Source organism: Neopsephotus bourkii, unplaced genomic scaffold (assembly GCF_033783945.1).
Source record: "Neopsephotus bourkii isolate Nb327-2 ecotype Australia unplaced genomic scaffold, CSIRO-AGI_Nbou_v1 NB_1526, whole genome shotgun sequence".
Taxonomy (NCBI): Eukaryota; Metazoa; Chordata; class Aves; order Psittaciformes; family Psittacidae; genus Neopsephotus; species Neopsephotus bourkii.
In genome coordinates, this window is record NW_026902002.1 from 7,492,249 (window position 1) to 7,506,697 (window position 14,449).

The following is a 14,449-nucleotide window of genomic DNA, read 5'->3' on the forward strand; positions in this document are numbered from 1 at the left end:
CCCTGAGGGTTACAGAGGAGCGTGCTGTGGGACCTCCCCGGGGTGATGGCAGCAGTGGCCCTGCAGTGCTGCTGTGCCCCAGGAGGGCTGCTCCTTGCCGGGGCAGAGCTGCAGTCGGGGTCCTGGTGCTGTGCTGCAGCAGGTGGAGGGTTCCAGCACCTGCTCTGCCACTGCTCCCAGCACCAGGATTGCCTTGTGTTTGGAGTAAAAGGTGTTCTTGCAGAAGTGGATGTGTCCCTGTCTACGGGGAGGGGATCCCACCAGGAGCATTAGGAGAGCAGGGCACGCTGTCTGGGTTAAGCAGCCAAGCGTTGCTGAAGGGGAAGGACAGTGGAGGACAGCAAAGGGCAGCCCCACTGGGCCGGCACAGCCAGAGCATTAGCAGTAAGCAGGGAAAGTTAATCCATGGCCCCAGCACGCTCCTGATGGGAGTCACAGCTCTGCAGCTGCAGCCGTGCACTGCTGTTGAGAGCCTCTGGGGCTGGGCACTACAAGCAGGGGCACAGCACAGGCAGGCAGTGGCAGGAGTACAGGCAGAACTTCTCTGGTGCCCAGCATGGGAGCTGCCAGAGCCCTGCCGCTGTGGATGGGACTGAGCAGAGCCTGCGGGCACCCCACAGCCCAACAGCACCCTTGTCCAGAAATGCTCACTGGGATGTGCAGCAGATGGGCTGCCCATGGACGGGGAGTAAAAAAAGAGATGCAGACAAGCAGTTTCACAGGGAGTGCTCCCCACCTTTAATCCTCTCAACACAACACAGCAGTAAAGCAGCCACGGGGTTTATGCCATGCTGGATGATATTGTGGGGTGAACCCGCTGCACCGCAGAGCCGAGCACATCGCTTGTCGTGCACTTTGGCCACAGGGACAGGGGTGCCAGGCTGCTCCCGCTGCTTTAACCACTATCCTTAAAGATAGGCCCTCATATCCTCAGGCTGCAAACAGGGAGAAGTCTCAGCAGCCACCAGTATTTTCCTGCTCAGGCTAAACCTGCTCCCCTGAGCTCCAGGGTACAACATAGAGCCATATACCACAGGGCATACACCACATAAGGAAGCAATACCCACCACCAGCTGGACCAGTGAGTGGGGTGGGATGTGTGCCACGGCCCCCAGAGCGGACCCAGGGGCTCTTACCTGCGCAGGGAGCAAGGCTGTAGCTGGCAGAGTACTGGGAGGAAGCATAGCAGCACCAGCAGCAGAGCTGAAGCACTCACCACACACCTGACTTGGCAAGAAACCGAGACAGCGGGGGGGTTAGTGGGAGACACGGGGTCTCTGAAACCGTTTATTGCAAAGGGTTTCTGCAGGTAACACAGGGAAGGAGCACGGTCCTTGGTGCTGGGGGCTTCTCTACTCCTCGCCCTCCTCTTCGTCCTCGTAGGAGTCCAGGCCCACCTCCTCGTAATCCTTCTCCAGAGCTGCCATGTCTTCCCGGGCCTCGGAGAACTCCCCTTCCTCCATGCCCTCCCCCACGTACCAGTGCACGAAGGCTCGCTTGGCGTACATCAGGTCGAACTTGTGGTCCAGGCGAGCCCAGGCCTCGGCAATGGCCGTGGTGTTGCTCAGCATGCAGACGGCGCGCTGCACCTTGGCCAGGTCCCCCCCCGGCACCACGGTGGGAGGCTGGTAGTTGATGCCCACCTTGAAGCCCGTGGGGCACCAGTCCACAAACTGGATGCTGCGCTTGGTCTTGATGGTGGCGATGGCGGCGTTGACGTCCTTGGGTACCACATCGCCCCGGTACAGCAGGCAGCAGGCCATGTACTTGCCATGGCGAGGGTCGCACTTCACCATCTGGTTGGATGGCTCAAAGCAGGAGTTGGTGATCTCGGCCACTGAGAGCTGCTCATGGTACGCCTTTTCTGCAGAGATGACTGGGGCATAGGTGGCCAGTGGGAAGTGGATGCGAGGGTAGGGCACCAGGTTGGTCTGGAACTCGGTCAGATCAACATTCAGGGCCCCATCAAACCTCAGCGATGCTGTGATGGATGAGACAATCTGGCTAATGAGTCTGTTCAAGTTGGTGTAGGTTGGGCGCTCGATGTCCAGGTTCCTGCGGCAGATGTCGTAGATGGCCTCATTATCCACCATAAAGGCGCAGTCTGAGTGCTCCAGGGTGGTATGTGTGGTGAGGATGGAGTTGTAGGGCTCCACCACAGCAGTGGAGACCTGTGGTGCTGGGTAGATGGAGAACTCCAGCTTGGACTTCTTCCCATAGTCAACGGAGAGTCGTTCCATCAACAGGGAGGTGAACCCAGAGCCGGTGCCACCTCCAAAGCTGTGAAACACGAGGAACCCCTGGAGGCCTGTACACTGGTCAGCCTGCAGAGAGAAATGTGTGAAATTGCTCTGAGGTGGATTGCTTTGTGAATACCAGATGGTTCAGAGACCCTTCAGGACCTGGTCCAACCCTGCCATGGGCTGCTCCAGATCCGTCTCAGGGCACAGCAGGGTTCGCAGTGTGCTCTGAGCCCAAGCACGATGCTGGATCTCGGCCGAAGGAGGACAGGTACCCCCTCTGCAGTCACCTACCAGCTTCCGGATCCTGTCCAGCACTTGGTCGATGATTTCCTTGCCGATAGTGTAGTGCCCACGGGCATAGTTGTTGGCAGCATCCTCCTTGCCGGTGATCAGCTGCTCTGGGTGGAAGAGCTGACGGTATATTCCAGCCCGAACTTCATCTGGGGGAGACAGGGGAGAGTTGAGCCTGGCAGAGGCTGTTGGTTTGAGCTGTGCGCCAAGCAGAGGAGCATGTGTGAGCACCCATCCCTCATCCAGGCTCCGCCTGCCAGGGCCATGTCCAAGGACCCACATGTCACCAGGGCCACCACCCGCATCAGGTTTCGCTGGCAGGAGGTGGCTGTCACCTCCCTGCACAGGAGCTCAGGTTCTCCCACTATCGGGAGCTGTAGCGGCACAGCAGGAGCTGCAGTTCCGGTTGGGCTGGTTTCTCTCTGTGCACATGTGGTAGCAGAGACTACCAGCACCGCTGCCTCTAGGACACTTCAAGAACAAAAACTGGTGCTCAGGCTTGTGGCTTCTCCTGGGGAAAGAAGGGCCCTCAGGTTGAACCCAGTACAGGATGCTGACAGCAGACCACAAGTACCAGCTGCTTGCTACCCACCCATGGGTGCCCCCCAGGCCATGCAGACTCCAGCACTCACCGATCACGGTGGGCTCCAGGTCCACAAAGATGGCGCGCGGGACGTGCTTCCCAGCCCCGGTCTCACAGAAGAAGGTGGTGAAGGAGTCATCCCCTCCACCAATGGTTTTGTCACTGGGCATCTGCCCATCCGGCTGGATGCCGTGCTCCAGGCAGTACAGCTCCCAGCACGTGTTGCCCATCTGGACGCCGGCCTGGCCGACATGGACGGAGATGCACTCGCGCTGCAGAGGGGGAGGAAGGGTCAGATCCCAGCATATCACTGTCCTACCTGCCTCGGCAAGGATCTGCCTGTGCCAGTGCCACACAGCCACCAGCATAGGAGCTGCCAGTGGTCCCAGATAGCACATGCTCCTTTGGGTGACCTCCTGCGTGCTCCTGAGGGGCCCAACAGGGCTGTCATTGTCCTCAGCCATGGGCAGGCTTCCTGCTGGGTTGTGAGCCAGCTCTGGTGTCCCTCTTGCTGGGGTCCACTAACCCCATGGGCTCTGGCCAGGGCTGTCCTCCAGCAGCACATGGAGCAGAGGTGGCCCAGGTCCCCTGCACCAGCCACACTACCAGCTCCTTCCCCAGACGACAGCAGCCCGGCAAGGTGCTCAGCTGATGGGGAGTATGTACTTCACCCATACAGTGCAACCAGTATAGGGAAACCCACCTACTTGGTTCTCCAGAGCCAGGTAAGCACTCAGCCTCCTGGGGTGAGGGGGCTTGGGAATGCAGGGGAGTGGGTTGCAGCCAGGGAGGGCTGGGGCTGAAGCCCAGCAGTCTCCAAGGCAGCACAGATACACTTCAAGCTATGCAGTCCCATCCTGTGCGGCAAAACCATGTGGGCAGAAGGCTGTGAGCTGCAGATGTGCCTCCTGCATTCCCATCCTGCTGGTGCAGGCCTGCTCCACTGCCCCTGGCATCCCTCCTCTGCTAGCCCTAGTGCCCCTGCTCCCAGAGGACACCAGGACTCTGCCCAGGGGTCCTGGGGCTCCTTGCTCCTGCATTCCCCGGCAGCACAGTGCTGCGAACCGTGATGGGGTCCATGCCCCGTCCCAGTGCAGGTGGAGAACAAGTCCTCCTGCCCCCCGCTCCGGGATGGCTGGAGGCAGCCTCAGCCCACCGGGAGTGGGGACAGCCCTGGCCAGGGTCCTCGGTAGAGCGCGGTCAGCGCTGCGGCAGGCGGGGCGCTGCGATGCACCTTCTGGCACGGCCTCGGCCCCTTCCCGAGCCGCTAAATATAGCCCCGGCCCCAGGCGAGGGCAACGGTGACGGCCCGGTTTGAAGAGCTGCCCCGGCCCGCTTCGCCGCTGCCAGAACCCGCGGAAAGGGACGGGACGGGACGGGAGGGCCGGGACCCCCCCGCTCGCCCCCCGCCGCCAGCCTCGATGGGGCGCCCTCTGCCGCGGGGGGAGCCCCGCAGCGCGCCCAGTCCAGGCTCCCGGTGCCCGCCTGACGCCTCCAGCCCCGGCAGCTGTCCCCGTCCGTCCGCGGCCACCATTCCCCGACGGACAGATCACCCCCCTCCATCCCCAGCGCACCCCGCACTGCGGGGGCGGGGAGGACCTGGGCGCCCGGGACCGTGGCGGCGAGGGGGGACCGGACAGGAGCAGCGAGGGGGTAGCGGTTGCCCAAGGGCCGGGGCCGGTAGGGCTGCCCAAGGTCACGGCGGGGAAGGAGAGGGCGCATCGCGGGGGTTCCCCGGTACTCGGTGCTGGGGTAGGGGGGGGCTGCCCAGCTCCCTCCCCGCTCTGCGCCCGCCGCCGTGTCCGCACTCACCATGTTGCTGCTGGGGGTCCGGGCTGTCCCGGCGGCTCGGTGCGGCGGGGCTCAGCGCGGAGCTGCGGCTGCTGCAATCCTCTCCGCAGCGCCTTCTTATAGGGGGGAGGGGCTCTCTGCCGCCACCCCCCTTTCATTTGGGTATATTTGCATGCCGGTCTGGAGTAACCCCCTCGGGGGGAAGCGGCAACCTGCCTGGGGCTCTCCCGGCTCCGGAGGACCCCCCCAGGATGCAAGGCCCGGGGCTGCTCTTTCTCCTCCGCAGGGAGAGAAGCAGGAGGCTGCTCGAGCTGCAGGTCTAGGTTCTAGCCCTCCGCGGCTACAGGCAGTGCTCAGCCACCAGGAGCCGGAGCAGCTACTGCAGCCCCTATCCTGCACCACAATGCAGCCCCCCTGGAATGTAGGTACACCCCGAGATCACCTGAGCCTCTAGAACAGGAGAAAGGAGGAGAAACATGTCAGAGATACGTGTCAGGCTCCGGAGCTCAGGGTGCCCCGCATCCTCCCTTCACCTTTGGGAAGCTCTGGCCAGGGGCTGCCCTTCTGTCCCGGTGGGGACAGGCAGGTAGTGCCGCACATCTAAGGCTGCAGATCAGCACGGCAAATCTGGGCCTGGGAGCTGTCCCTGCTATAAAAAAGGGTCATTGCAGCCTGTTTGCTGTTAATGATTTGTGAATACGCTCAGAGAAGCAGCTCTGTTTCAGCCCCAGCTAGCACTGCCTACCCAGCCAGGGCTGATCCCACTGTGGAGGATGTATGGAGCACCAGCCTGGCTGCTGGCTTGGAGAAAAGCAGAGCCCAGAGCCCCAGCACTGCACGCTGTGTGCACAGGGAGAGAGGGTTCTGTCCTTGCTGCCCATGGGGATGGGTCTCTGCTGCTCAGAAGCATGCCAGGAGACACTGCTGTGTCTCTCTGCAGCGAGGTGCAGAGCAGAGGTGCAGGATAACCTCTAGAAAAAAGGTAGTAGGACACAGTTCCAACTCCTACATGCTTGCAGCGACAGAGCCAGGCCTTTATGAAGACATAGGGAGGTGTCTGCAATGGGATTACTCCTAGAGAAGCAGGATCCTTCCTTGTCCCACACTTCAGTGTCAGTGGGGAGCACATCAGAGCAGTGCCCAGCACGAGGGGCAACAACTTCTGCCCTGGTGCAGCAGCAGGCATCACACCATCTGAGCCCAACGCTTTGGTCACGGGCAAGGGGAACAGTGCCAGCAGCCCTGCGCAGTGGGACAAGTGTCTGGCTGTGCTCCAGCAGCCCTGGGCTGGCTCTGCTTTCCTCTCCAGCTGACACAGCTGCATGCTGGGAGGAGGAGTGCAGGGGAGGACAGCCCCCAGGGGTCAATATAGCTGGAGCATTAGTGGTAAGCAGGGAAAATTAATCTCTGGACCCAGAATGCTGGATAATGGGTAACAGAAATCTCCAGTTTACAGCTGGAGCCAAGAGCTGCTGTATGGGCTTCTCACTGCCAGGGAGGGCAAGGAGAGAGCTCAGCGTGGGGACAATGCAGAAGATGGGTGAGGGGGTTGGAATTAGACGTTCTTTAAAGTACCTCCCAACCCAAACCATTCTATGATTCCATGATCTGGGCAGGCAGAGTGGGGCCACATGCCCCATTTGGATGGCAAAGCCAGGCTGAGAGCAGGCAGAGGTACTCCAAACAGACCCCATGCCTTATCTAAGTGATTGTCATCACATTGTCAGCAGTCCTCCAGATCCAGATGTTCATGTTTGGGCACTTCTATAGAGCATGCCATGTATCCTGGCCATATCCCACTGGTACAAGGCTCTTACCTATGTGGGGAGCAAGCAGTAGCTGAGCAGAGTGCTGGGAGGAAGCATAGCAGCACCAGCAGCAGAGCTGAAGCACTCACCACACACCTGACTTGGCAAGAAACCGAGACAGCGGGGGGGTTAGTGGGAGACACGGGGTCTCTGAAACCGTTTATTGCAAAGGGTTTCTGCAGGTAACACAGGGAAGGAGCACGGTCCTTGGTGCTGGGGGCTCCTCTACTCCTCGCCCTCCTCTTCGTCCTCGTAGGAGTCCAGGCCCACCTCCTCGTAATCCTTCTCCAGAGCTGCCATGTCTTCCCGGGCCTCGGAGAACTCCCCTTCCTCCATGCCCTCCCCCACGTACCAGTGCACGAAGGCTCGCTTGGCGTACATCAGGTCGAACTTGTGGTCCAGGCGAGCCCAGGCCTCGGCAATGGCCGTGGTGTTGCTCAGCATGCAGACGGCGCGCTGCACCTTGGCCAGGTCCCCCCCCGGCACCACGGTGGGAGGCTGGTAGTTGATGCCCACCTTGAAGCCCGTGGGGCACCAGTCCACAAACTGGATGCTGCGCTTGGTCTTGATGGTGGCGATGGCGGCGTTGACGTCCTTGGGCACCACATCGCCCCGGTACAGCAGGCAGCAGGCCATGTACTTGCCATGGCGAGGGTCACACTTCACCATCTGGTTGGATGGCTCAAAGCAGGAGTTGGTGATCTCGGCCACGGAGAGCTGCTCATGATAAGCTCTCTCAGCAGAAACCACAGGAGCGTAGGTGGCCAGTGGGAAGTGGATGCGAGGGTAGGGCACCAGGTTGGTCTGGAACTCGGTCAGATCAACATTCAGGGCCCCATCAAACCTCAGTGATGCTGTGATGGATGAGACAACTTGGCTAATGAGTCTGTTTAAGTTAGTGTAGGTTGGGCGCTCGATGTCCAGGTTCCTGCGGCAGATGTCGTAGATGGCCTCATTATCCACCATGAAAGCACAGTCTGAATGCTCCAATGTGCTGTGTGTGGTGAGGATGGAGTTGTAGGGCTCCACCACGGCAGTGGAGACCTGTGGTGCTGGGTAGATGGAGAACTCCAGCTTGGACTTCTTCCCATAGTCAACAGAGAGTCGTTCCATCAACAGGGAGGTGAATCCAGAGCCAGTACCGCCTCCAAAACTACGAAACACGAGGAACCCCTGGAGGCCTGTACACTGGTCAGCCTGCAGAGAGAGACAAGTAAGATTCCTCTAAGCACTGACTTTGCCTAAGAAGTCACAAACTTTTGCTTTGGTAGCTACAGATCTCTCCCAGGGCACAACAGTACTTGCCCCATGCTCCCACCCCAGCAGGATGCTGTAGTCCAGCCCTGGGAACATATACCTCCTCCACGGTCACCTACCAGCTTTCGGATCCTGTCCAGCACTTGGTCAATGATCTCTTTGCCAATGGTGTAGTGGCCACGGGCATAGTTGTTGGCAGCATCCTCCTTGCCGGTGATCATCTGTTCAGGGTGGAAGAGCTGACGGTAGACTCCTCCCCGAATTTCATCTAAAAGAGGTTGGTACAATGTCAGAGATTTTCTAACGGGGGAAAGGTGATAGGAGCCACCCTAGGAGTGTCCTGCAGTGGGCTGTTCCCAGAGAGTGACCACGGTCACTGTCCAGCTTCGGTGAACTCACCGATCACGGTGGGCTCCAGGTCCACGAAGATGGCGCGCGGGACGTGCTTCCCAGCCCCGGTCTCACAGAAGAAGGTGGTGAAGGAGTCATCCCCTCCACCAATGGTTTTGTCACTGGGCATCTGCCCGTCCGGCTGGATGCCGTGCTCCAGGCAGTACAGCTCCCAGCACGTGTTGCCCATCTGGACGCCGGCCTGGCCGACATGGACCGAGATGCACTCGCGCTGCGGAGGGGGAGGAAGGGTCAGATCCAGGCTGGGACCACACACACAATCACTGCAGGTGGTGCACAGCCCAGGCTCCTGGCAGCTTCTGCAAGCCACATTGCCCTGCAGTCTCAGTGCCTTGTGTACATCCCAGCATGCTGCCCTCTCCCATACCTGGTATTTTGCCTCCCATCACTGCGTTGCCCACCTCAGGCTCCCAGGGAGATGGAGACCTATCTGCTGGAGCCCAGGGCACCAGGCTAGAACATTCTCTGGATTGCTCCCACCCACAGTCTTGGGAAGAACCCAGTGAGGATCTTCTGCATTGCCTGAACACCCACAGCGCTTAGGGGCTGGAGCCCTGCAGCAGCTGGCATAGCCCCTGATGCTATCTAACATCAGGGCTGCAGGCTGACATGACAGAGCATCACTTGGGCTCTGGGAGCTGAGGAGGTGACAGCGCTGAGGATGGGTGCCTAGCAAGGAGGGGGATTTGCAGCAGTGAATGGTTGCCATGCTCTGAGGCTCAGCTTCCCTAAATTAGCTCTGGAGGAGGAGGCAGCGTTAACTGCACTTCCTATCTGAACCAAAGAGCTGAGGTGGAAGGGCCCCCCCTCCTCAGGGCTTCAAGGGCAGCCCCAAGTCCCTCGGAAGCCGTCAGGCTGAGGTGGGCTCTGCAGCCTCGCTCCCTCCAGGTGAGGCACCCCAGCACTTGCAGCCCTTTCGACAAGAACCAAAATACCCAGTGCCTCAGCGCTGCTGTTGCCAAGGACTCGGATGCATCATCAGGCACAATCAAGGCAGAGGAGCATCCAAACCAAACCGGATCTCCAGAGCCACGGGTGCCCCGCTGTGAGTCAGCTGGCAGGGCGCTGCACCAGCCGTTTTGCACTCTGAAGCACGGCAGTGACTGCTGTCTGTGGAAGTTGCACAAGTTGCAGCAGATCCTGGCACTCTGCACCGAGAGTGCTTTTGGTGCTGCTTTCAGACACAGCAGTGATGGTGAGGGATGACAGAAAAATAAGCCCTTGATACCCACGGTGGGAAGCAGAAGTCCATCTCCCCACCTTCTCCAAAGCTGAGGTGAGAAATGACACTGTGCTTCCCCCCACCCCCGCAGGGGTATACAGGTTTTGTAACACAGGCCAACACTAAGTCCTGAGGAAGCTCCAAAATCCTCGGCAGAAGTGCGCAAGCACCCTTGGGTGACCACAGGAAAGACAAGAAAGGACTCCCCCCTGGCCAAGGGAAGGAGTGAATCAGAGGTGGGAGGGGCAGAGGGTTACGTTAGTCACCAACATGCAGCAGCCAAGACTGGCTCTGTGGGACCCAGGGCTGACAGTAGGCTGCACAGAGCCCAGCACACCCAGCACCACCGGGGACCCAGCAGTGCTAGTCACCAGCCAGCAGCCTCTGCCTTCCTCACAGCATGGCTCGGGAATGGCAGGGAGCACGGCCCTGCGAGGCAGCAGGCGAAGTGCTTGGGCATCCCGGAGCTGGGATGCTCTCTGAAGTTCAGGAGGCAGATTCCTAGCAGGACCACCATGGCAGCAGGGCAGCTCAGAGGCTCACCCACAGCGATGCCCATCTGCAAGGCAGCAGGTGAAGCCACAGCTTGCTCCTGGGTCTGCAGTGTGGGGGCTGGCAGCCTGGGTGCACCCCCCAGGCAGAGATGTTACCAAGGGAGATGGTCAGGAGCCTTCACCATTAGAAGACAGAGAGGGAAGAGAGATGAGAGGGTGAGATGGCAGGGTTTGGCTGCTGGCCTCCTTGCCTCAGAGGGGTACAGGGGGGTGCTCACAGGAGGGAAGCTGCTGAGTGCCTGGGAGGGAGCAGCGAGGCAGAGGCTGAAGCGAGGCAGAGGCAGGGCAAGCGCAGCGGTTTGCGCGCACCTCTGGGCTCCCCGCCCCGCAGAGCTCCCCCCGCGGACGCTATGGGGGTCGTAGCCTGCTCCGGGGGCACCCGCGAGACCGGAGGGATGGGGCAGCCCGGGGCCGGCACTCACCATGATGCCGATGCCGCCGCACGACCTTGCCTGTCCCCGGGCTGCCGCAGCTCCTCACCGGCCGGGGCGGCCGCGCCACTGCCGCCTTATACCGGGGGCGGCACCGGCGCTTGCGGGGCGGGCAGCTCCGCCCGAGACGGTTCCGTGCGGTTGCATAGTTTTGCATACATTTGCATAGATGAGCTGTGCTGCCCGGCCGCCGGCTCTGTGGGTACACTGGGGGGGTCACGAAGGAGAAGTGTTCCCCGATTTCCCCCCTGCTCCCTGGCCACCGGACACCCGGGGGTCCCCCTGAGTGAAGGGCATGGGGGCATAAGGGTTGATCTTGCTGCGCTTGTGGGTCTTGGAGGCTTCTGCTGAGGGGTAGAGATGGCACTTTCTTGCTGGGTGTCCTGCTGCAAGGCACCATCCAGGCATCAACTGAGAGAGACTTTGTGAGCTGAGGAGGGAAATTCAGCGAAGAACCTGGCTCAGGTCTTCCCTTCTGGTGGGTGTAGGTGCTGAGGTGACCCCTGGGTGAGCACAGAGCTGGGTCTCTGCCCACCCCCACCATGTGAAACACACAGGAGCGTTTCGGAAGAGAACACAGGCAGAGAAAACCCTTCAGAGACAAGCACAAGCTTTCCTGGCCTCTATGGAGATCAGTGAGGAAAAAGCAGGAAAACTCGGCCCTGTCCTTTGCCACAAGCCCCTCGAGGACACTTGTGCCTCAAGGCTGTGTCTGAAAGCTCTGTCTGCGATGGGCTCCTCCTTCTGCAGCCTGGCTCTGCTTTACCTCCCTGGTTTCGATCTCATTTCACAAAGCTTCACGAAATGACCAGTGAGGGGATGAGGAACACCTCAAAGGGGGCTTATTGGAGTCTTTCTGTGATGATTTCACTGATGTCTGCCTTTGCCACATTGAATAACATGTCCATCCTTTCCTCCTCCTTCCCCCTCCCCCTCCCAAATGCTTGCAGCATCCCCTATGGTGCAGAACTTGCCCTGCCTCTGTGCGAGCCCTCCAACTTAATGAGTTTTCATTGAAAGGCGCTGTCATCTCTCAGCTTGCTCTGAAACTTGAAAGCTGGGCCCAAATTATCCAACCACAATGGCCTTCTTTTTGTTCCTGAGTCACCTGGAAAGTGTCACCTTCACTGATGAACTCGTGTAAAGTGACTGAAAGCAGAGGCATCGCTGTGAAGCCTCTGCTGGTGTCTAAGCAATGCATTTCTGAGAGCTGCAGAAATGGCTGAGCTAAAAGATCAGAGTGACTTTAATCCAACTGGTTGAAAAAGACGCTTTTTCCATCACAGAGATGCCCCAGGTTGTGGGTGTTGCTGAACCTGAACAGGATGCTGCGGCCACCGCGTAAATCTGGAAATGCCTGAACTCCTCCCTGTGACACAAATGTCCTTTGAGTGACCTCAGAGATCATTAGATAACACAGACCATGCTGATGCAGACAGTCCATGAGAGTAATTTGTAGCATCGAGGCATCAAAATATTAGCCCCAGGAATTAATTGGTGTGAAAAGGAGCAATAGGATCCTCTTTTGCTGTGAAAAGCTTTGCCAGGGTGCTTGCTGAAATGCATGCTGGATGCCAAGGTGTCACTTCTGACGAGGTGTCTCCTAGCACCCTTCTTACTTCCATGGTGCCAGTTAATTCTGGGGCATTTATAGAACGAATGCTTTGCAGCAATGGTTGGAAGTACAAGGGCTGGAGCTAGGCAGCGAGCAGCATTTCAGGTGGCTGTGCAAGGCTTGCGTGGTTCACCCAACTTTGAAAGCTTTGTATGACAATCTGGTGGCACCTTGGCGTGTGAAATGATGTGATAGTTCTCTAAGAGATCTGGATCTGTTTATGTACCATTCTGGTAGAGAGCTGAGGGTGGAATGTCCCTGATTCGTCATTGCTGCAAATGCCTGCTCACAGTGAAAATAACCACTCAGATGCTATTATGTTGAATGAGCAAGGCAGCAATGACTGACAAGAGAGCCGTGAGTCATTCAGAGCTATGCATCTCCATGTACCTCTGCTCTAAAAAGACCAAACAGATGTCTAAGCTTTCTTGAAATGCTTAAGAACAGCTGGCTAAATCCAGGGAGCATCAAGCAGCTGCATCTTGTCAGTGCCTAACGGCTCAGCAGCCTGCAAGCACACATGGATGCCAAACTCACCCTGGCTGGAAGAAGATCCATCCCGAGGCAACCCCTCTCACAAAGATGTTAACTACATGTCTAAGAAGGCCCTGCAAACGTTTTCAGATGACATCAGAAATCAGAAGGCTGTAAGAATCACTCGGGAAACATTTTCATTGTTGCTCCGATCAAAGCTAGGCCCTGCACCAGCACCCAGAGAGGTACAAAACCCAAGCAAAGCACATTTCAGGCTCATGAGTCAGAATTCAACTGTCTCTTGACAGAAGACTAAGAAAAACAGACTGAAGGGGCAACCTGCAGGGGAAACCCCTGCTTGCTGCAGGAGATGAGCCAGCCCTTGGACAGGTACCTGCTGTTTCCCAAAGCCTCTCAAATAGCTGCCTTCCAGAAGACTGTTAAAGTCTGTCACATCTAAAAGCACATGGAGCTGATACTGGGGTGGAGATGACCCTTTCAGAGTCCAGCCTGGAACATCCCACCCACACCCCAGTTCACTGCTGTCCTCATGCTGCAAAGCCCACACTATTGTTCCCACTTGTCAGACCTCAGCTCCATCCAGGCTGTTCCAGGCAGAGCAAACAGTGTCACAGGGCAGCTGGGGACATGGTTCTCTTGGGAAGGTAGAACAGATCACAGCAGTGCTGTGAGAATGAGAAGGAAGCCCAGTGCCCTCCACTTTAAACCCAGCTTGGTGGGGCACAAGGCAAGCATCAGGTAATGAGGGGTGCTTCAGAAAGAGGGCTCCTGTCAGCGTCTTTAACCTCAGCCAAGAGCTTCCCAAAGAGGTTGTATCTGTGCCTGCCCTGCTCATCCATCACATCATTCTTGTACAGTTGTTCTGCCTATAATCCTCTTAGCAACATGGTTCAGGGGGGAGGTGGAGGAGCTGGGATATGCCTCCAGCCTGTCAGTGCCCTATGCAGCTTGCCCTCCAGCAGTGGCTGCACTGGATGATCCAGCAGCACCCTGGACCCAGGAGCAAGAAGGCAGGAGGGAGTTCCTTCAGATCGACAGCTCCCAGACATACACTGCCTCCTGCCTGGCCCAGGACTGTGGTAGCAAGCCCAGCAGCTGGGCCCAGAGATCCAGTGATGCTCTGCTGCAAGGTGAGTCGTGATGACAACCTTCCCAAAGCAGAAAGGCAGCTCTGCGTTAACATGGGGAGGACAACATCGGCTGGTGAAACTAATTAGTTTGTTGAAAGCATGGAGCTTGACTGCATCTTGCAGATGTTGTGTGTTCAAACAAGTCCCTCGTGGTGCTAACTGCTCCAGCAGTATCCAGTGAGCTGGTGTGCAGGGTCCCTGAAGCACAGCTTGCTCCTGATAACAGCCCAGTATTGCGTGTCTGACTACTGCTGCAGTTCTACCATGACAACATTTGCGACATACTTTGCCACCCTCAAATGTTCTACCGCAGCTTGGAGATGGACAGAAAATGTTCCTTTTGACATTCCTTTAGATATCCATGCCTTGTTAAGGTCAGAAAGGGCCCTCTGAGCACCTCATCCTTCGTAGTCTGGAGCAGATGGAGATCATCCAGAGATGATAAACAAGGGTGACTGGGAGGCTAGAGGCCATGGGCTACAATGAAAGAATGGGAGCTATCTAGAAGACCAAGCAGAGACTCATAAAGGCACTAAAATATATTTAAGGCAGATGCAGGTAGGGTGCATCTTTGGATGCTCAGGGCAAGAAGATGCAAGTTTAAGTCTTGCTAGCAGT

The 14,449-nt window shown here is 58.1% G+C and overlaps 2 protein-coding genes across 3 annotated transcripts; both read right to left on the reverse strand.

The window, feature by feature from the left end:
• Positions 1-714: 714 nt before the first annotated feature.
• On the reverse strand, positions 715-10,716 carry LOC133221394 (tubulin alpha-5 chain). 2 transcript variants are annotated; one of them, XM_061370249.1, is made up of 4 exons: positions 10,583-10,716; positions 3,167-3,389; positions 2,535-2,683; positions 715-2,324 (listed from the first exon to the last, which is right to left on the reverse strand). In XM_061370249.1, the coding sequence occupies exons 1-4, from the start codon at positions 10,583-10,585 to the stop codon at positions 1,353-1,355; spliced, it is 1,347 nt and encodes a 448-aa protein (XP_061226233.1). In that variant the 5' UTR covers positions 10,586-10,716; the 3' UTR covers positions 715-1,352. The 2 variants fall into 2 exon arrangements, with proteins under 2 accessions (XP_061226233.1, XP_061226232.1); XM_061370248.1 differs by lacking the exon at positions 10,583-10,716 and adding an exon at positions 4,930-5,080.
• LOC133221396 (tubulin alpha-4A chain-like) lies at positions 6,846-10,684 on the reverse strand. The gene is made up of 4 exons (XM_061370250.1): positions 10,583-10,684; positions 8,373-8,595; positions 8,093-8,241; positions 6,846-7,913 (listed from the first exon to the last, which is right to left on the reverse strand). The coding sequence occupies exons 1-4, from the start codon at positions 10,583-10,585 to the stop codon at positions 6,942-6,944; spliced, it is 1,347 nt and encodes a 448-aa protein (XP_061226234.1). The 5' UTR covers positions 10,586-10,684; the 3' UTR covers positions 6,846-6,941.
• Positions 10,717-14,449: the final 3,733 nt, after the last annotated feature.

Excerpts from the sequence above, each read along its gene's own strand:
- LOC133221394 (XM_061370249.1), bottom strand. Across the intron at positions 2,684-3,166 it reads CCTGGAGCCCACCGTGATCG|ATGAAGTTCGGGCTGGAATA; the intron begins GTGAGTGCTGGA and ends TGTCTCCCCCAG. Across the intron at positions 2,325-2,534 it reads TGGACAGGATCCGGAAGCTG|GCTGACCAGTGTACAGGCCT; the intron begins GTAGGTGACTGC and ends TTCTCTCTGCAG.
- LOC133221396 (XM_061370250.1), bottom strand. Across the intron at positions 8,242-8,372 it reads CCTGGAGCCCACCGTGATCG|ATGAAATTCGGGGAGGAGTC; the intron begins GTGAGTTCACCG and ends AACCTCTTTTAG. Across the intron at positions 7,914-8,092 it reads TGGACAGGATCCGAAAGCTG|GCTGACCAGTGTACAGGCCT; the intron begins GTAGGTGACCGT and ends CTCTCTCTGCAG.